The sequence below is a fragment of the Narcine bancroftii genome, chromosome 3, assembly GCF_036971445.1.
Source record: "Narcine bancroftii isolate sNarBan1 chromosome 3, sNarBan1.hap1, whole genome shotgun sequence".
Taxonomy (NCBI): Eukaryota; Metazoa; Chordata; class Chondrichthyes; order Torpediniformes; family Narcinidae; genus Narcine; species Narcine bancroftii.
In genome coordinates, this window is record NC_091471.1 from 1466784 (window position 1) to 1488869 (window position 22086).

Sequence of the window (22086 nt, forward strand, 5' to 3'; positions counted from 1 at the left end):
GACTCCTGTCATGTCCAAAACAGCATTCTCTACAGCTAAAAACACAAATGCTGGAGGAAGCCAGCTAGTCTCACAGCATCCATAGGAGGTAAGGATATATTCCAATGTTTCGGGTTTGAGCCCTTCCTCAAGGCACAAGAAAACAGGAAGGTGTCAGAATAAAGACTGAAGACTGGCTGGGGGAGGAGTCCATACCAACAAAAGGGGTTAATTGGATATGATCACAAGGAGGGGTGAGAATTGATTTTGGCTCTATGAAAGGAGACAGAGAGAAAAATGCTATTGCAGTGGACAGAGATGAATGAGGTGCTCAACTGAGCGATCTCCTTCCCTTAACTTTGTACACACGTCCTCTGGTGTTTGCTGATCCTGCTCTGGGAAACAGGTGCTGAATGTCCACCCTATCTATGCCTCTCATAATCTTGTAGACCTCTATCAAGTCTCCTCTCATCTTTCTACGCTCCAGAGAGAAAAGTCCCAGCTCTGCTAACCTTGCCTCATAAGACTTGTTTCCTAATCTAAGCAACATCCAGGTAATTCTCCTCTGCCCCCTCACCACAGCTTCCACATCCTTCCTGTAATGAGGCAACCAGAACTGAACACAATTCTCTAAGTGTGGTCTCACCAGAGATTTGTAGTTGCAACATGATCTCACGAGACCTGAACTCAATTCCCCCATGAATGAAGCCCAGTATCCCATTAACTATCCTATCAGCCTGCACTGCGACCTCGTGTGGATTTGCATCCCAAGGTCCCTCTGTTCATCCTCACTCTTAAGTAACCGGCCATTAACCCTGGACTCAGCCTTCTGGTTTGTCCTTCCAAAATCCATCACCTCATACTTATCCGGATTGTACTCCATCTGCCACTTTTCCACCAACTCTGCATCCTGTCGATATCCTCTTGTAATTTGTCCAGCTGGACAAAATGTTCCCCAGACATAGACACCCTGTTCATAAAGGCACACTGGCTCCCAGAAACGACCACCCTCCCACACCGATCCCTCCCAACCAAATCTCCATCCCCCTCACCCATTCAGACCCAGAAACCCCACCAGAGCCCCCAGCACAAAGTCCACGACAATAGCCAGTGTGTTGCAGGATGTCGATCATCGCAGCCCACAACCTCCCTACAGGAGCTCCCATCGATGACCACCCCCACTGATGGCTCCTCAGCACGAAGCCTTGCAATGCACACACGTTATAGAATCATTGGGTTTCAACGGCTAGAGCTGGCTTCTAACGTGTTGTAAATAGTTTTATTCCAAAAATGCGTAGATGGTCTCTAATTTCCCATTTAATTGCATCCCAACATCACTTCTAGAGTGGATTAGTACATGAAATACTACAAGCCCTTCAACACTTATGTTGGGCCAACCCATATATCTTTAGAAAATATCTCAACACTCCCTACCCTGTAACCCTCTATTTTCTTCCATCCATGTGCAAGTCTAAGAGTCTCTTAAATGCCCCCAATGTACCAACCTCCAAGGCAAGGCATTCCAAGCACCCACAACTCCCTGTGTAAAAATCTTACCCCTGATGTCCCCTGTAAGGTCCCTCCATTCACTTTGTACACACATCCTCTGGTGTTTGTTGATCCTGTTCTGGGAAACAGGCGCTGACTGTCCACCCTATCTATGCCTCTCAGAATCTTGAAGACCTTGATTAAGTCTCCTCTCAGCCTTCTACGCTCCAAAGAGAAAAGTCCCAGCTCTGCTAACATTAAGATTTGTTTCCCAATCCAGGCAACATCCTGGTAAATCTCCTCTGCACCTTCTCCATAGCTTCCACATCCTTCCTGTAACGAAGTAACCAGAACTGAACATGATACTCCAAGAGGGTCTTACCAAAAATTAGTACAGTTGCAACATGACCTCTCTACCCCATATTTATTAATCCCAACATCCCATAGGCCTTCTTAACTACCTAGCAACTTGTGCAGTGACCTTGAAAGATCTATGGATTTGAACCCAAGGTCCCATTGTTCATTCACACTGTTAAGTAACCAACCATTAATCCTGTACTCTACCTTCTGGTTTGTCCTTCCAAAATATATCACTTTCAGGACAGACTAGAAGGGTTGAAGGGGCCTGTGTGTGCTGTAGTGTTGTATAGTTTAGTGTAGTGTTACACACTTATCCGGATTGAACTCCATCTGCCACTTTTCCACCCAACTCTGCATCCTGTCTATATCCTCTTGTTACCTTCGACAACCTTCAGCTCCACCCACAACTCCTCCAACCTTCATGTCATCCACAAACTTACTGACCCATCCTTCCGCCTCTTCACCCAGGTCATTTATAAAATCACAAAGTACAAAGGTCCCAAAACAAATCCCTGCAGCCTCCAGGCAGAATTACAGGAAGGATATAAACAGTATAGAGAGAGTGGAGAGGAGGTTTACGAGAATGTTGCCAGGGTTTGAGTTACAGGGAAAGGATGAGCAGGCTGGGACTTTATTCCCTGGAGCGTTGAAGGTTGAGGGGTGATTTGATAGAAGTCTTCAAAATTATAAATGGGACAGATAAAATGAAAGCGCATGGATTGAGAGTAAAAGGGGAAACATGAGGGGGAATTTCTTCATGCTGAGGGTGGTAGGGTATGGAATGAACTTCTGGAAGTGGTGGTACAAGCGAGATCGATGTTAATATTCAAGGAAAGGTTGGATAGTTATATGAACAGAGGTGTGAAGGGTTATGGGCCAAATGCGGGACAGTGGGAGATGTAGGGCGCGGACTAGTAAGGCCGAACAGGTCCGATTCTGTGATGTAAATGGTTATATGGTTACATCTTCATTCTCGTCATCCTTCTGTTCACATACACATAGAATGGCTTGGGATTCTCTTTAATCCTATTTGCCAAAGCCTTCTCATGCTCCCCAAGAGCTCTCCCAAATCCTTTCTTAAGTTCCTTCCTTGGTTGATACAACACCACTCTCAGAGACTTCACATCATTTTCCACGGCCATGTCAATCATGGCACTGACTTACCCCTTCACCAAGAACATCACCCACCACCAACTCTGTCACACTCCTGGCCTTCATAAGTACTGCAATGCCTGGATGGACGCTCCCAGTCACAGATCAGACCCCAAGATTCAGTGGCAATTGTGAAACAATCCCGAGAAGAGGTCAGAGGACAGGATTGGGGAGGTGTGTAACACAACTCTGCACCCTGTTTTTACCGCTAGAAACAAATTGGGGTGTGACAGGAAACTGTGGGGCGCAGCACCCACAACATTCACGGTCACCACGAACAAGCCAAAGCATAAGACCACCCGCCAACTAAGACACAGCGCAACCAGGCAGAGCCAACCCCTGATGCACCACCTCACTACCCCATCCCCCAATGTGACACCCCCTCACTACCCCATCCCCCCATGTGACACCCCTCACTACACCCTCCCCCCATGTGACACCCCTCACTACACCCTCCCCCCATGTGACACCCCTCACTACACCCTCCCCCCATGTGACACCCCTCACTACACCCTCCCCCCATGTGACACCCCTCACTACCCCATCCCCCCATGTGACACCCCCTCACTACCCCATCCCCCCATGTGACACCCCTCACTACACCCTCCCCATGTGACACCCCCTCACTACCCCATCCCCCCATGTGACACCCCCTCACTACCCCATCCCCCCATGTGACACCCCTCACTACCCCATCCACCCATGTGACACCCCTCACTACACCCTCCCCCCATGTGACACTCCCTCACTACCCCATCCCCCCATGTGACACCCCCTCACTACCCCATCCCCCCATGTGACACCCCCTCACTACCCCATCCCCCCATGTGACACCCCTCACTACACCCTCCCCCCATGTGACACTCCCTCACTACCCCATCCCCCCATGTGACACCCCATCCCCCCATGTGACACCCCATCCCCCCATGTGACACCCCCTCACTACCCCATCCCCCCATGTGACACCCCCTCTCTACCACATCCCCCCATGTGACACCCCCTCACTACCCCATCCCCCCATGTGACACCCCTCACTACCCCATCCCCCCATGTGACACCCCTCACTACCCCATCCCCCCATGTGACACCCCTCACTACCCGATCCCCCCATGTGACACCCCTCACTACCCCATCCCCCCATGTGACACCCCTCACTACACCCTCCCCCCATGTGACACTCCCTCACTACCCCATCCCCCCATGTGACACCCCATCCCCCCATGTGACACCCCTCACTACCCCATCCCCCCATGTGACACCCCTCACTACCCCATCCCCCCATGTGACACCCCTCACTACACCCTCCCCCCATGTGACACTCCCTCACTACCCCATCCCCCCATGTGACACCCCATCCCCCCATGTGACACCCCCTCACTACCACATCCCCCCATGTGACACCCCCTCACTACCCCATCCCCCCATGTGACACCCCTCACTACCCCATCCCCCCATGTGACACCCCTCACTACACCCTCCCCCCATGTGACACTCCCTCACTACCCCATCCCCCCATGTGACACCCCCTCACTACCCCATCCCCCCATGTGACACCCCCTCACTACCCCATCCCCCCATGTGACACCCCTCACTACACCCTCCCCCCATGTGACACTCCCTCACTACCCCATCCCCCCATGTGACACCCCATCCCCCCATGTGACACCCCATCCCCCCATGTGACACCCCCTCACTACCCCATCCCCCCATGTGACACCCCCTCTCTACCCCATCCCCCCATGTGACACCCCCTCACTACCCCATCCCCCCATGTGACACCCCTCACTACCCCATCCCCCCATGTGACACCCCTCACTACCCCATCCCCCCATGTGACACCCCTCACTACCCCATCCCCCCATGTGACACCCCTCACTACCCGATCCCCCCATGTGACACCCCTCACTACCCCATCCCCCCATGTGACACCCCTCACTACACCCTCCCCCCATGTGACACTCCCTCACTACCCCATCCCCCCATGTGACACCCCATCCCCCCATGTGACACCCCTCACTACCCCATCCCCCCATGTGACACCCCTCACTACCCCATCCCCCCATGTGACACCCCTCACTACACCCTCCCCCCATGTGACACTCCCTCACTACCCCATCCCCCCATGTGACACCCCCTCACTACCCCATCCCCCCATGTGACACCCCCTCACTACCCCATCCCCCCATGTGACACCCCTCACTACCCCATCCCCCCATGTGACACCCCTCACTACCCCATCCCCCCATGTGACACCCCTCACTACCCCATCCCCCCATGTGACACCCCTCACTACCCGATCCCCCCATGTGACACCCCTCACTACCCCATCCCCCCATGTGACACCCCTCACTACACCCTCCCCCCATGTGACACTCCCTCACTACCCCATCCCCCCATGTGACACCCCATCCCCCCATGTGACACCCCCTCACTACCCCATCCCCCCATGTGACACCCCCTCACTACCCCAATCCCCCATGTGACACCCCATCCCCCCATGTGACACCCCCTCACTACCCCATCCCCCCATGTGACACCCCCTCACTACCCCATCCCCCCATGTGACACCCCCTCACTACCCCATCCCCCCATGTGACACTCCCTCACTACCCCATCCCCCCATGTGACACCCCATCCCCCCATGTGACACCCCCTCACTACCCCATCCCCCCATGTGACACCCCTCACTACCCCATCCCCCCATGTGACACCCCTCACTACCCGATCCCCCCATGTGACACCCCTCACTACCCCATCCCCCCATGTGACACCCCTCACTACACCCTCCCCCCATGTGACACTCCCTCACTACCCCATCCCCCCATGTGACACTCCCTCACTACCCCATCCCCCCATGTGACACCCCATCCCCCCATGTGACACCCCCTCACTACCCCATCCCCCCATGTGACACCCCCTCACTACCCCAATCCCCCATGTGACACCCCATCCCCCCATGTGACACCCCCTCACTACCCCATCCCCCCATGTGACACCCCCTCACTACCCCATCCCCCCATGTGACACTCCCTCACTACCCCATCCCCCCATGTGACACCCCATCCCCCCATGTGACACCCCCTCACTACCCCATCCCCCCATGTGACACCCCTCACTACCCCATCCCCCCATGTGACACCCCTCACTACCCGATCCCCCCATGTGACACCCCTCACTACCCCATCCCCCCATGTGACACCCCTCACTACACCCTCCCCCCATGTGACACTCCCTCACTACCCCATCCCCCCATGTGACACTCCCTCACTACCCCATCCCCCCATGTGACACCCCATCCCCCCATGTGACACCCCCTCACTACCCCATCCCCCCATGTGACACCCCCTCACTACCCCATCCCCCCATGTGACACCCCATCCCCCCATGTGACACCCCCTCACTACCCCATCCCCCCATGTGACACTCCCTCACTACCCCAATCCCCCATGTGACACCCCATCCCCCCATGTGACACCCCCTCACTACCCCATCCCCCCATGTGACACCCCCTCACTACCCCATCCCCCCATGTGACACCCCCTCACTACCCCATCCCCCCATGTGACACCCCTCACTACCCGATCCCCCCATGTGACACCCCATCCCCCCATGTGACACCCCCTCACTACCCCATCCCCCCATGTGACACCCCTCACTACCCCATCCCCCCATGTGACACCCCTCACTACCCGATCCCCCCATGTGACACCCCTCACTACCCCATCCCCCCATGTGACACCCCTCACTACACCCTCCCCCCATGTGACACTCCCTCACTACCCCATCCCCCCATGTGACACTCCCTCACTACCCCATCCCCCCATGTGACACCCCATCCCCCCATGTGACACCCCCTCACTACCCCATCCCCCCATGTGACACCCCCTCACTACCCCATCCCCCCATGTGACACCCCATCCCCCCATGTGACACCCCCTCACTACCCCATCCCCCCATGTGACACTCCCTCACTACCCCAATCCCCCATGTGACACCCCATCCCCCCATGTGACACCCCCTCACTACCCCATCCCCCCATGTGACACCCCCTCACTACCCCATCCCCCCATGTGACACCCCTCACTACACCCTCCCCCCATGTGACACTCCCTCACTACCCCAATCCCCCATGTGACACCCCATCCCCCCATGTGACACTCCCTCACTACCCCCCACGCGCGGCGGCGCTCCCTCCCATGCTGCGGCGCTCCCTCGCCGTACCCGCTGCTGCCGTTTGCTGCCTCCCCGGGAGGTCGGGCCGGGAGGCGCCGATGGGCTCAGGGCCGGTCTCATCGCTGAACTCCCGGTGCTCGGGCCGTCGCCGGTCGCGCTGCTTGTTGTCGGGCCCCGCCACCGGTCCCCGCCGACCTCCCGGTCCCGGTCCCCACAGCCCGGTCCCGGTCCCGCTCCGGTCCCGCTCCGGTCCCGGTCCCGCTCCTGCTCCGGTCCCGCTCCTGCTCCGGTCCCGCTCCTGCTCCGGTCCCGCTCCTGCTCCGGTCCCGCTCCTGCTCCGGTCCCGCTCCTGCTCCGGTCCCGCACCCGCTCCTGCTCCGGTCCCGCGCCCGGTCCTGCTCCGGTCCCGGTCCCCACCGCCCGGTCCTGCTCCGGTCCCGGTCCTGCTCCAGTCCCGGTCCCCACCGCCCGGTCCTGCTCCGGTCCCGGTCCTGCTCCGGTCCCGGTCCTGCTCCGGTCCCGGTCCTGCTCCGGTCCCGGTCCTGCTCCGGTCCCGGTCCTGCTCCGGTCCCGGTCCTGCTCCGGTCCCGGTCCTGCTCCGGTCCCGGTCCCCACCGCCCGGTCCTGGTACAGGTCCCGGTGCCCGACAGCCAGCAGCTGATGGAGGCGCAGATACTGCGTCAGTGCAGCCGTCGGGTCCTAGTGCCCACCCTCTCCCACGAGTCCAGCAGCTCGCAATCCGGATCACGGCGTCTACCCCGCCTGGCCACTGGGCGCAAGCAAACCGCGAATGTGCGCACAGACCCCCCCCGCCCCCCCACTCCCCATTGCATCATAATCAATGCAGACAATGGGAGCAGAACAGTCGCAGCTCACAACCCGAATCTGGATTAAATCTGCATCCATGTCAGGTCTAGAAACACTCATTTCTATTTCATACCACAGTCTGGAAGAACAAAGAGTGCAATTTCAAACCAGCCATCCTACTCTGTAGGTGCTTGGAAACTGAATCTAGTTTAAACACTCGAATGTTTGGGCAACCCCGGATACAGCTGTCAGAATGGAATGGTTTAGTGAAATGCCATGTGGCTCTCCTAGGTCAAGTCATAGAACTGGCTCTTGGGCCCAAGCTTCAATGCAACCAGTTCTGATCTTGACAATGGCTTCAGGGCCTAAATGTTAGCCATCCTTTACTGCCTATGAATGCTACTTGGCCTGCTGAGTTTCTCCAGCAGGTCTGAGAAACTGCTCTCTGGTCAGCTCATTCCAGGAAGGATGTAGATGCTTTCGACAGGGTGCAGAGGAAATTTAGTAAGAGTTGCCTGGATTGGGGAAGTGGTCTGGCTATGAAGCAATGTTGACAGAGCTTGCTTGAGCTTTTCTCTTTAGGTAGCACCACCACCCCGACAATGCATTCCAGGCACCCACCACTCTGGGTAATAAACATATCTCTGCCATCTCCCCTAAATGTTCCTCACCTTAAACAAGTGTCCTCTGATATTTGCCTTGTTCCCACCCCATCGGAAAAAGGTGCTATCTGTTCACCTTAGTTTAGGGGGAAGACATCAGGATTTCATTTTTTTTTTTACACAGAGTTGTGGGGGCCTGGATTGCCTTGCCAGGGATGGGGTGGAGACTGAAACATTACGGACATTTAAGAGCCCCTTAGACAGGCACGTGGATGGAAGAAAAATAGAGGGTTACGGGATAGGGAGGGTTTAGTATTTTTTGGTAGATATATAGGTCGGCACCGGCCTGTACTGTAATTTTCTATGTTCTTATCTCTGCCCCACATAATCTTATAGACTTTTATTTAAATCACCTCCCATCCTTCATTGCTCCTAAGAGAAAAACCCCTGCTTGCTCAACCTTAGACCATTTCCAATCCAATTTTATCCAGTTGCTCTCCTAACCTTCCAGACCAAACACCAGGTGAGACCATATCAAACGTTTTTCTATAATCCACATAAATAACATCAACTGCCTTGCCCTCATTTACCAGCTTTGTCACCTCTTCAAAAAAAATCACTGCAGTTGGTGGGACACAATTTTCCACGCACAAATTCCCCTGGCTCTCCTTTCTGTCCAAATGTTGATAGATTCTATCTCTCCCAACCCTCTCCCTACCACTGACGTCAGACTGACAGGTCTGTAGTTACCCGGATTATCCTAAACCTGATTTTAAACAATGGCACCACATTTGCCATCCCCCCGTCCTCCCGAATTTCTCCTGCTATCAGCAGGAAGTAAAAAATGTGTCAAGGCCCCAACAATTTCTGTCCTGCCCTCCCACAATGTTCTGGGATGTACCTGATCTGGAGCCAGAGATTGATCCACCTTGATGTGATCTAAGGCTGCTAACAGCCTCTTCACTACTGATCCCTGAGACCAGTCACTCTAATGGGGACCGTACACCTCCTACCCCACCCTAGGGTAACAGCATACAGTATTTAAAAGGGTAACGGACTGAAATCATAAAATGCTTTTTATGTAGTCGGTCGGAGAAGTAGGGAAGAAGCCAACTAAACTTGACTACTTCTCAAGGAAATGGCCCATAAATCTTAAGCAGAGTCCCAAGGGGGCCATATCCAAAAAAAAGATTGAGAATGGCTGCCCTGGACTATCTATAGTTCCCTCCCTCCCCTCCCACTCCTACCTATCCTGCTCAACTCTAAACACGTTCACAAAATTATGAAACAACACACAAAATGGAGGAGGAACTGAGGGTCAGAAGCATCCATAAAAGCCTCATGACCCAACATTGGCTATCTCTTGCCTTGCATGGGTGCTGGCTGACCTGCTGTGCTTCTCCAGTTTCCAGCATCCGCAGTCTCTCTCAATCACCATAAATGGCAAATTCCTCTCCATAAATCTGTCTAAATGGCTTTGAATGTTGTCATTTTCTTCAAGGTAGGAATCTGTGACATGGGTTGAAGGTGACAGAGGGAAGTTTTAAAGGGGATCTGAGGGAGAAATATTTCACACGCAGAGTGGTGGCTCTCTGGAATGAGCTGCCAGAGGAGGTGGTGGAGGTACCGACAGGAACAACATTTCGGAGGCATCTGGACAGGTGCTTGAATGGGCAGGGCACAGAGGGAGATGGGATTCATGCAGATGAGGGGGGTGTGTAGGGATAGGCATGATATTCAGGGCAGAATCGAAGAGCCCATTTCTCTGCTGTACAATTCTGTAACCTCCTGGTGAACCTGCGGCACATTCTCTCCAGCATGACCACAATAAGGTGCCAGAACTGCACTCATGACTCCAGCTCAGATCCACCCAAGGTCTGAGAAGCACAAGATGGCTCTGTCCTCTATGCCATGGGTAATGGTTAACATTCCAAATGCCTTCATCGCCACCGCCCTTCCCCTCCACCTGTGCTGCCAGATTTAGGGACGTCCGGAGCCCAAAATACTCTGTTTATCAACACCCCCTACACAAGAGCAGAAGAAAACAAGAGCAAGGCCCTCAAGCCCACCCTGCCTTGTCAGTCACTAATGCCAATCAATGTTGCCTCTGTTCCTCCTGCCTCTTACCCAAAACTGGCTTCCTCAATCTTACTGTATTTAATGATCTGCCCTCCACCACCATCAGGGACAGAGAACATCCACCAGACATTACACCAGAGATGACTGAGACATTCCTCCAGAGAGGAGACTGGCAATTACCAGACACTACTCTGGCAATTACTGGAGATGACTCAGACATTCCAGCAAAGATTTCTCTGGTGATGAGTGAGACATTTCTCCAGCTAATACTGGGCAACCATTGAAATTCAATGAGAAACTTCAGAGATTTGTGTGGGTTCGTGTAGATAGAGTGGTAAGATGGCCATGCCATGGATAGGGTAAAGAAGGAGTATGGTATGCTTTACTTCACTGGCCAGGTCTTGAGTAAAAGAGGAAGGTAGACATGTTGCAGGTACGTAAAACTTTGGTCAGGCCGCACTTGGACTATGTCCAATTCTGGTCATCCCATTATGGGAAAGATGTGGAGGCTTTGGAAAGGGATGTTGCCAGGTTTAGAGGGTAACTTAGAGGAGAGATTAGCCATAACTTCAGCCTACCAGCTACTCTTGACCCCCTCCAGTTCACATACCGCCAAGACATCAACAGCAGATGCCACTGCCCTGGCCCTACACTCAGCTTTGAGAGGCGTAGATAAAGTTGACAGCCAGCACCTTTTTCCCAGGGAAGACTGGAAATAGCAGAGGGCACATACAAAGTGAAGTTTAGGGGAGGCATCAGGGGTAAGTTTACAGAGACATTTGTGGGTCCCTGAAATGCCTTGCCGGGGGATGGTGGTGGAGACAGAAACATTAGGGGCATTAAGGGACTCTTAGTCAGACGCATGGATGGAATTAAAAACAGAGGGTTATGAGGTAGAAAGGGTTCAGTTATTTTCTGGTAGCTATCATGGTGGCCCTCATAATTTTATCCATCTCCTAGCTTCCTATGTGAGAATAAACACAGCTCGTCCAATCTCTCCTTACAGGCAGCATTATAGTAAATCTCTTCTTCACTCTCTCTATTCCAGCCACATCCTTCCTGTAGTGAGGCAACTAGATGATACACAACACTCCAAGAGCAGTCTAACCAAAGTTTCGTACAGCTGGAACATGAAGACCCAACCCAAATATGAATGGAGTGTTGTGAAACAGTCACAACAAATTTCTTCTTCACTATCCTGTTTTTCTTAGGGAGCTATGGACTTGAACTCCAAGGTCTCCGAACATCAGCATTCAGCTCCTGCTACTTTCTCTCCAAGTTCCACCAGAATTTGATCTCCATCTGACACCTGGAATGCCTTGCACGGTGGTAGTGGAGGCTGAAACGTTAGGGACAATTTAAGAGGCTCACACATACATGCAGGTCAGTGCAACATCAAGGGGAAAAGGGCAACTGTGCTGTAATGTTATTTTTTTTTTAAATTAAATTTAGACATACAAAATGGGAACAGGCCCTTTTGGTCCACGAGCCCATTCGACCCAATTACACCCAATTGATCTACAACCTCACCGTTTTGAACGGTGGTAGGAAACCGGAGAAAACCCACATGGGAAGAACTCCTTATAGACAGTGTGGCCTTCGAACCTCAGTCCCGATGGCTGGTGCTGTAATGACATTGTGCTGACCGCTACAACAACTATATAATGACATTGTGCTGACCTCTACAACAACTGTGTAATGTGATTGTGCTGACCGCTACAAGAACTGTGTAATCGCATTGTGCAGACCTCTACAACTGTGTAATGACGTTATGCTGACCGCTACAACAACTATATAATGACATTGTGCTGACCCCGACAACAACTGTGTAAAGACATTGTGCTGACCTCCACAACAACTATGTAATGACATTGTGCTGACCACTACAACAGCTGTGTAATGGAATTGTGCTGACCACTACAACAGCTGTGTAATGGCATTGTGCTGACCACTACAACACCTGTGTAATGGCATTGTGCTGACCGCTACAACTGTGTAATGGCATTGTGCTGACCGATACAACTGAATAATGACATTGTGCTGACCGCTACAACAACTGTGTAATGGCATTGTGCTGACCGCTACAACTGTGTAATGGCATTGTGCTGACCGCTACTGCAACAGTGTAATGACATTGTGCTGACCGCTACAACTGTGTAATGACATTGTGCTGACCGCTACTGCAACAGTGTAATGACATTGTGCTGACCGCTACAACTGTGTGATGATATTGTGCTCACCGCGACAACTGTGTAATGTCATTGTGCTGACCATTACAACAACTGTGTGATGACATTATGCTGACCGCAAACAACAACTGTATAATGACATTGTGCTGACCGCTACAACATCAGTGGAATGACATTGTGCTGACCGCTACAACAAGTGTGTAATGACATTGTGGTGACCGCTACAACAACTGTGCAATGACATTGTGCTGACCGCCACAACAACTGTGTAATGGGATTGTGGTGACCGCTACAACAACTGTGCAATGACATTGTGCTGACCGCCACAACAATTGTGTAATGGGATTGTGCTGACCGCTACAACTGCTGTGTAATGGCATTGTGCTGACCGCTACTACAACAGTGTAATGACATTGTGCTGACTGCTACAACTGTGTGATGATATTGTGCTCACCGCTACAACTGTGTAATGACATTGTGCTGAGCGCTACAACTGTGTAATGACATTGTGCTGACCGCTACTACAACAGTGTAATGACATTGTGCTGACTGCTACAACTGTGTGATGATATTGTGCTCACCGCTACAACTGTGTAATGACATTGTGCTGAGCGCTACAACTGTGTGATGATATTGTGCTCACCGCTACAACTGTGTAATGGCATTGTGCTGACCGCTACTACAACAGTGTAATGACATTGTGCTGACTGCTACAACTGTGTGATGATATTGTGCTCACCGCTACAACTGTGTAATGACATTGTGCTGAGCGCTACAACTGTGTAATGACATTGTGCTGAACGCTACAACTACTGTGTAATGGGATTGTGCTGACCGCTACAACTGTGTAATGACATTGTTCTGACCACTACAAAAACTGTGTAATGACATTGTGCTGACCGCTACAACTGTGTGATGATATTGTGCTGACCGTTACAACTGTGTCAAGACATTGTGCTGACCACTACAACTGTGCAACATCATTGTACTGACCGTTACAACAACTGTGTAAAGACATTGTGCTGACCACTACAGTTGTGTAATGACATTGTGCTGACCGCTACAACAACTGTGTCATGGCATTGTGCTGATGGCTACTACAACAGTGGAGTGACATTGTGCAGACCGCTACAACTGAGTAATGACATTGTGCTGACCGCTACAACAACTGAGTAATGACATTGTGCTGACCGCTACTTTCTTTGGCTTGGCTTCGCGGACGAAGATTTATGGAGGGGGTAAAAAGTCCACGTCAGCTGCAGGCTCGTTTGTGGCTGACAAGTCCGATGTGGGACAGGCAGACACGATTGCAGCGGTTGCAAGGGAAAATTGGTTGGTTGGGGTTGGGTGTTGGGTTTTTCCTCCTTTGCCTTTTGTCAGTGAGGTGGGCTCTGCGGTCTTCTTCAAAGGAGGTTGCTGCCCGCCAAACTGTGAGGCGCCAAGATGCACGGTTTGAGGCATTATCAGCCCACTGGCGGTGGTCAATGTGACAGGCACCAAGAGATTTCTTTAATCAGTCCTTGTACCTTTTCTTTGATGCACCTCTGTCACGGTGGCCAGTGGAGAGCTCGCCATATAACTGCTGTGTAATGGAATTGTGCTGACCATTACAACAACTGTGTAATGGCATTGTTCTGACCGCCACAACAACTGTGTAATGGCATAGTGTTGACCGCTACAGTTGTGTTATGACATTATGCTGACCGCTCCATCAACTGTGTAATGACATGTGCTGACCGCTACAACAACTGTGTCATGACATAGTGCTACCACCACAACAACAGTGTAATGACATTGTCCTGACCCCTACATCGACTGTGTAATGGCATTGTGCTGACCGCTACAACAACTGTGTAATGACATTGTGCTGTCCGCTACAACAACAGTGTCAAGACATTGTGCTGACCGCTAAAACTGTGTAACATCATTGTGCTGACCGTTACAACTGTGTAAAGACATTGTGCTGACTACTACAGTTGTGTAATGACATTGTGCTGACCGCTACAACAACTGTGTAAAGGGATTGTGCTGACCTCTACAACTGTGTAATGACATTGTGCTAAACGCTACAACAACTGTGTAATGGCATTGTGCTGATGGCTACTACAACAGTGGAGTGACATTGTGCAGACCGCTACAACTGTGTAAAGACATTGTGGTGACCGCTACAACTGAGTAATGACATTGTGCTGAGCGCTACATCAACTGTGTAATGCCATTGTACTGACCGCTACAACTGCTCTGTAATGGAATTGTGCTGACCGCTACAGCAACAGTGTTATGGCAATGTGCTAACTGCTACAACAACTGTGTAATGACATTGTGCTGACCGCTAGAACTGTGTAACATCATTGTGCTGACCGTTACAACAACTGTGTAAAGACATTGTGCTGACCACTACAGTTGTGTAATGACATTGTGCTGACCGCTACAACAACTGTGTAATGGGATTGTGCTGACCGCTACTACAACAGTGTAATGACATTGAGCTGATCTCTACAACAACTGTGTAATGAGATTGTGCTAGACGCTACAACGACTGTGTAATGGCATTATGCTGATAGCTACTACATCAGTGGAGTGACATTGTGCAGACCGCTACAACTGTGTAAAGACATTGTGGTGACCGCTACAACTGAGTAATGACATTGTTATGACCGCTACATCAACTGTGTAAAGACATTGTGGTGACCGCTACAACTGAGTAATGACATTGTTATGACCGCTACATCAACTGTGTAAAGACATTGTGGTGACCGCTACAACTGAGTAATGACATTGCTATGACCGCTACAACAACTGTCTAATGGGATTGTGCTGACCGCTACAGCAACAGTGTAATGGCAATGTGCTAACTGCTACAACAACTGTGTAATGACATTGTGCTGACCGCTACAACAGTGTAATGACATTTGGCTGACCGCTACCACAACTGTGTAAGGGCATTGTGCTGACTGCGACAACAACTGAGTAATGGCATTGGGCTGACCAATACAACTAATGTGTAATTGGATTGTGCTGACCGCTACTACAACAGTGTAACGGCATTGAGCTGACCGCTACAACAACTGTGTAATGACATTGTGCTGACCGCTACAACTACTGTGTAATGGAATTGTGCTGACCGCTACAACTGAATAATGACATTGTTCTGACCGCTACAACAACTGTGTAATGACATTGTGCTGACCGCTACTACAACAGTGTAATGACATTGTGCTGACCGCTACAACAGTGTGATGATATTGTGCTGACCGCGACAACTGTGTAATGTCATTGTGCTGACCGTTACAACAAATGTGTAAAGACATTGTGCTGACCACTACAACAACTGGGTAATGGCATTGTGCTGGACGCTTCAACTGTGTAATAGCATTGTGCTGACCGCGACAACAACTGTGTAATGGGATTGTGCTGACCGCTACAACAACTGAGTAATGGCATTGTGCTGGACGCTTCAACTGTGTAATAGCATTGCGCTGACCGCGACAACAACTGTGTAATGGGATTGTGCTGACCGCTACAACAGAGTAATAGCATTGAGCTGACCGCGACAACAACTGTGTAATGACATTGTGCTGACCGCGACAACTACTGTGTAATGACATTGTGCTGAACGCTACAACTGCTGTGTAATGAAATTGTGCTAACAGCAACAACAAATGTGGAATGGCATTGCGCTGACCGCTAAACCAACTGTGTAATGACATTGTGCTGACCGCTACAACAACTGTAACGGCATTGTGCTGAACGCTACAACTGCTGTGTAATGAAATTGTGCTAACAGCAACAACAAATGTGGAATGGCATTGCGCTGACCGCTAAACCAACTGTGTAATGACATTGTGCTGACCGCTACAACAACTGTAATGGCATTGTGCTGACCGCTAGAACAACTGTGTAATGGAATTGTGCTGACCATTACAACAACTGTGTAATGGCATTGTTCTGACCGCTACAACAACTGTGTAATGGCATAGTGTTGACCGCTACATTTGTGTTATGACATTATGCTGACCGCTCCAACAACTGTGTAATGACATTGTGCTGACCGCTACAACAACTGTGTCATGACATAGTGCTGACCACCACAACAACAGTGTAATGACATTGTGCTGACCCCTACATCGACTGTGTAATGGCATTGTGCTGACCGCTACAACAACTGTGTAATGGCATTATACTGACTGCTACAACTGCTCTGTAATGGCATTGTGCTGACTGCCACAACAACTGTTTAATGACATTGTGCTGACCGCTAAAACTGTGTAACATCATTGTGCTGACCGTTACAACTGTGTAAAGACATTGTGCTGACTACTACAGTTGTGTAATGACATTGTGCTGACCGCTACAACAACTGTGTAATGGGATTGTGCTGACCGCTACTATAACAGTGTAATGGCATTGAGCTGACCTCTACAACTGTGTAATGACATTGTGCTGACCGCTAAAACTGTGTAACATCATTGTGCTGACCGTTACAACTGTGTAAAGACATTGTGCTGACTACTACAGTTGTGTAATGACATTGTGCTAAATGCTACAACAACTGTGTAATGGCATTGTGCTGACCGCTACTACAACAGTGTAATGGCATTGAGCTGACCTCTACAACTGTGTAATGACATTGTGCTAAACGCTACAACAACTGTGTAATGGCATTGTGCTGAGCGCTACATCAACTGTGTAAAGACATAGTGCTACCACCACAACAACAGTGTAATGACATTGTGCTGACCCCTACGTCGGCTGTGTAATGGCATTGTGCTGATCGCTACAACAACTGTGTAATGCCATGGTACTGACCACTACAACTGGTCTGTAATGGCATTGTGCTGATCGCTACAACTGCTATGTAATGGAATTGTGCTGACTGCTACAACTGCTGTGTAATGGAATTGTGCTGACCGCTACAGCAACAGTGTTATGGCAATGTGCTAACTGCTACAACAACTGTGTAATGACATTGTGCTGACCGCTAGAACTGTGTAACATCATTGTGCTGACCGCTAGAACTGTGTAACATCATTGTGCTGACCGTTACAACAACTATGTAAAGACATTGTGCTGACCACTACAGTTGTGTAATGACATTGTGCTGACCGCTACAACAACTGTGTAATGGGATTGTGCTGACCGCTACTACAACAGTGTAAAGAGATTGAGCTGATCTCTACAACAACTGTGTAATGAGATTGTGCTAGACGCTACAACGACTGTGTAATGGCATTATGCTGATAGCTACTACATCAGTGGAGTGACATTGTGCAGACTGCTACAACTGTGTAAAGACATTGTGGTGACCGCTACAACTGAGTAATGACATTGTGGTGACCGCTACAACTGAGTAATGACATTGTTATGACCGCTACATCAACTGTGTAAAGACATTGTGGTGACCGCTACAACTGAGTAATGACATTGTTATGAGTAATGACATTGTTATGACCTCTACATCAACTGTGTAAAGACATTGTGGTGACCGCTACAACTGAGTAATGACATTGCTATGACCGCTACAACAACTGTCTAATGGGATTGTGCTGACCGCTACAGCAACAGTGTAATGGCAATGTGCTAACTGCTACAACAACTGTGTAATGACATTGTGCTGACCGCTACAACAGTGTAATGACATTTGGCTGGCCGCTACCACAACTGTGTAAGGGCATTGTGCTGACTGCGACAACAACTGAGTAATGGCATTGGGCTGACCTCTACAACAACTGTGTAATGACATTGTGCTGACCGCTACAACTACTGTGTAATGGAATTGTGCTGACCGCTACAACTGAATAATGACATTTTTCTGACCGCTACAACAACTGTGTAATGACATTGTGCTGACCGCTACTACAACAGTGTAATGACATTGTGCTGACCGCTACAACAGTGTGATGATATTGTGCTGACCGCGAAAACTGTGTAATGTCATTGTGCTGACCGTTACAACAAATGTGTAAAGACATTGTGCTGACCACTACAACAACTGGGTAATGGCATTGTGCTGACCGCTACAACAACTGAGTAATGGCATTGTGCTGGATGCTTCAACTGTGTAATAGCATTGTGCTGACCGCGACAACAACTGTGTAATGGGATTGTGCTGACCGCTACTACAACAGAGTAATAGCATTGAGCTGACCCCGACAACAACTGTGTAATGACATTATGCTGACCGTGACAACAACTGTGTAATGACATTGTGCTGACCGCTACAACAACTGTGTAATGGCATTGTGCTGAACGCTACAACTGCTGTGTAATGGAATTGCGCTAACAGCAACAACAACTGTGGAATGGCATTGTGCTGACCGCTAAACCAACTGTGTAATGACATTGTGCTGACCGCTACAACAACTGTAACGGCATTGTGCTGACTGCTACAACAACTGTGTAATGACATTGTGCTGACCGCTACAACAACTGTGTAATGGCATTGTGCTGAACGCTACAACTGCTGTGTAATGGAATTGCGCTAACAGCAACAACAACTGTGGAATGGCATTGTGCTGACCGCTAAACCAACTGTGTAATGACATTGTGCTGACCGCTACAACAACTGTAACGGCATTGTGCTGACTGCTACAACAACTGTGTAATGGCATTGTGCTGAACGCTACAACTGCTATGTAATGGAATTGTGCTAACAGCAATAACAACTGTGGAATGTTATTGCGCTGACCGCTAAACCAACTGTGTAATTACATTGTGCTGACCGCTACAACAACTGTGTAACGGCATTGTGCTGACGGCTATAACTGCTGTGTAATGGCATTGTGCTGACGGCTACAGCAATTGTGTAATGGCATTGTGCTGACCGCTACAACACCTGTGTAATGACATTGTGCTGACCGCTACAACAACTGAGTGATGACATTGTGCTGACTGTTACAACAACTGTGTAATGGGATTGTGCTGATTGCTACAACTGTGTAATGACATTATGCTGACCGCTACAACTGTGTAATGACATTATGCTGACCTCTACAACACCTGTATAATGAGATTGTGCTGACCGCTACAAGAACTGTGTAATCGCATTGTGCAGACCTCTACAACTGTGTAATGACATTGTGCTGACTGCTACAACAACTGAGTAATGACATTGTGCTGACCGCTACAACAACTGAGTAATGACATTGTGCTGACCGCTAAAACTACTGTGTAATGGGATTGTCCTAACCGCTACTACAACTGTGTAATGACATTGTGCTGACCGATACAACAACTGTGTAATGACACTGTGCTGACCGCTACAACTGAGTAATGACATTGTGCTGACCGCTAAAACTACTGTGTAATGGGATTGTCCTAACCACTACTACAACAGTGTAGTGACATTGTGCTGACCGCTACAACTGTGTAATGACATTGTGCTGACTGCTAACAACAACAGTGGAATGACATTGTGCTGACCGCAACAACAACTGTGTAATGACATTGTGCTGACCGCAACAACAACTGTGTAATGACATTGTGCTGACTGCTACAACAACAGTGTAATGGCATTGTGCTGACCGCTACAACTGCTGTGTAATGGCATTGTGCTGATCGCTACAACTGCTATGTAATGGAATCGTGCTGACCGCTACAACTGCTGTGTAATGGAATTGTGCTGACCGCTACAGCAACAGTGTAATGAAATTTTGCTGTCCGCTAAACCAACTGTGTAATTACATTGTGCTGACTGCTACAACTACTGTGTAATGGGATTGTGCTGAACGCTACAACTGTGCCACCTAGTTGCCAGCTAATCTGCGTCCTATTGTATCATTAGGCATCCTTTGCTGTGACTCCAACTGACCAGACCACCTCCAGTCTTATCCAAATCACATGCAGCACGGATCCCTGTGATATATCAGTGGCCCAGGACCAAGTCAGAACACCTCCAACCTGTGCATTAACCTCCAAGACCAGTGCGCCATGTTGGAGCGCGGCAAAGCCTTGCTGAAGCCTACATTAACTACATCCAGCAGGCTGCCCTCGTCCAGTTTCATAGTTACTGAAGGGTATGGACAGAGGCAAATAGAACCAAATGCGGGAGGCTTTATGAACCGATCCTCAATTAATAAAAAATAATGGTCACAAAAATCAAAAGAGCCCTGAGGAAGAATTGGGGAACGGACACACTGTCAGGGGCCGGCTTGATGCAGGCAGATTTGAAGTAGTCAGCGATAAGAAGAGTTTGCAGGGCTCTGGGGAGTGAATGATTGGTTTGCTCTTGTGAAAAACTAACCCGAACTAGATGGGCTGAGTGGCCATTCATTTACTGGGACAGACACAGAATCCAGGTCACACTGAATGATGATGCCTTGTTCAAGGGAAAACAAGATAACCCAGGAAATGAGGCCAGTCAGCCTCACATCAGAGGTAAGGAACCGATGGGAAAGGGCACTTGCGGGCGGGCTGGGTGCACGGTCGGATTAGAGGCAGTCAATGTGGCTTTGTGAGGGGCATGTCTTACCAAGTTGATTGTGATTTTTTGAAGTGACAAAGGTGGTTGATGAGAATGGGGCAGTGGGTGTTGTCTACGTGGACTTTAGGGAGGTGTTTGACTAAAGCAACAGGATGCAGTACGTGGGTCCACAGTTTGGATATGGAATTGGCTAGTTCTTAGAAATAGGCTGGGACAAAAGGGTGTTACTCGGACTGGAGGCCTGTGACCAGTGATACAAGAGCATAGAACACTAAAGCACAGTACAGGCCCTTGATGTTGTGCCAACCTGTAAAAAATACTGAACTCTCCCTATCTTGTCACCCTCTATTTTTCTTCCATCCATGTCTCTAAGAGTCTCTTAAATGCCCCCAATGTTTCAGCCTCCACTACCATCCCTAGCAAGGCATTCCAGGAAATATTTACCCCTGATCTCTCCCCTAAACTCCCCTCTCTTCACTTTGTTCACGTCCTCTAGGAAACAGGTGCTGACTGTCCTCTCATAATCTTGTAGACATCTATTAAGTCTCCGCTCATCCTTCTACATTCTAAAGAGAAAGGTCCCAGATCTGCTAACCTCATAAGACTTATTTTCCAATCTAGGCAACATCCTGGTAAATCTCCTCTGCACCCTCCATATCCTTTCTATAATCGTAAAAACACAACGCTGGAGAAACTTAGCAGGTCAAACAGTGGACTTTATAAAGCAAAGACCTAACCAACATTTCAGGCTTGAGCCCTTCATCAAGGGACTCTTCCAATAATGGTACTTCACAGGGATCGGTGTTGGGTAAGGTCGCACGTGGAATACAGTGTG

The 22086-nt window shown here is 49.8% G+C and overlaps 1 protein-coding gene across 6 annotated transcripts in view; it reads right to left on the bottom strand.

The window, feature by feature from the left end:
* LOC138756923 (dynactin subunit 1-like) overlaps positions 1-22086 on the bottom strand; it is a 145952-nt gene that overhangs the window by 116940 nt on the left and 6926 nt on the right. For 4 of the 6 annotated variants that reach the window (XM_069923342.1, XM_069923341.1, XM_069923340.1 and 1 more), the window contains exon 1: positions 7201-7366. The exons of 1 other annotated variant lie outside the window; for it this stretch is intronic. In XM_069923342.1, the coding sequence (XP_069779443.1) occupies positions 7201-7272 (72 nt within the window). In that variant the 5' untranslated portion in view covers positions 7273-7366. Of the gene's footprint in view, positions 1-7200; positions 7367-9949; positions 10041-22086 lie in introns of those variants that run through there. One more of the 6 variants, XM_069923343.1, reaches the window with a different exon arrangement.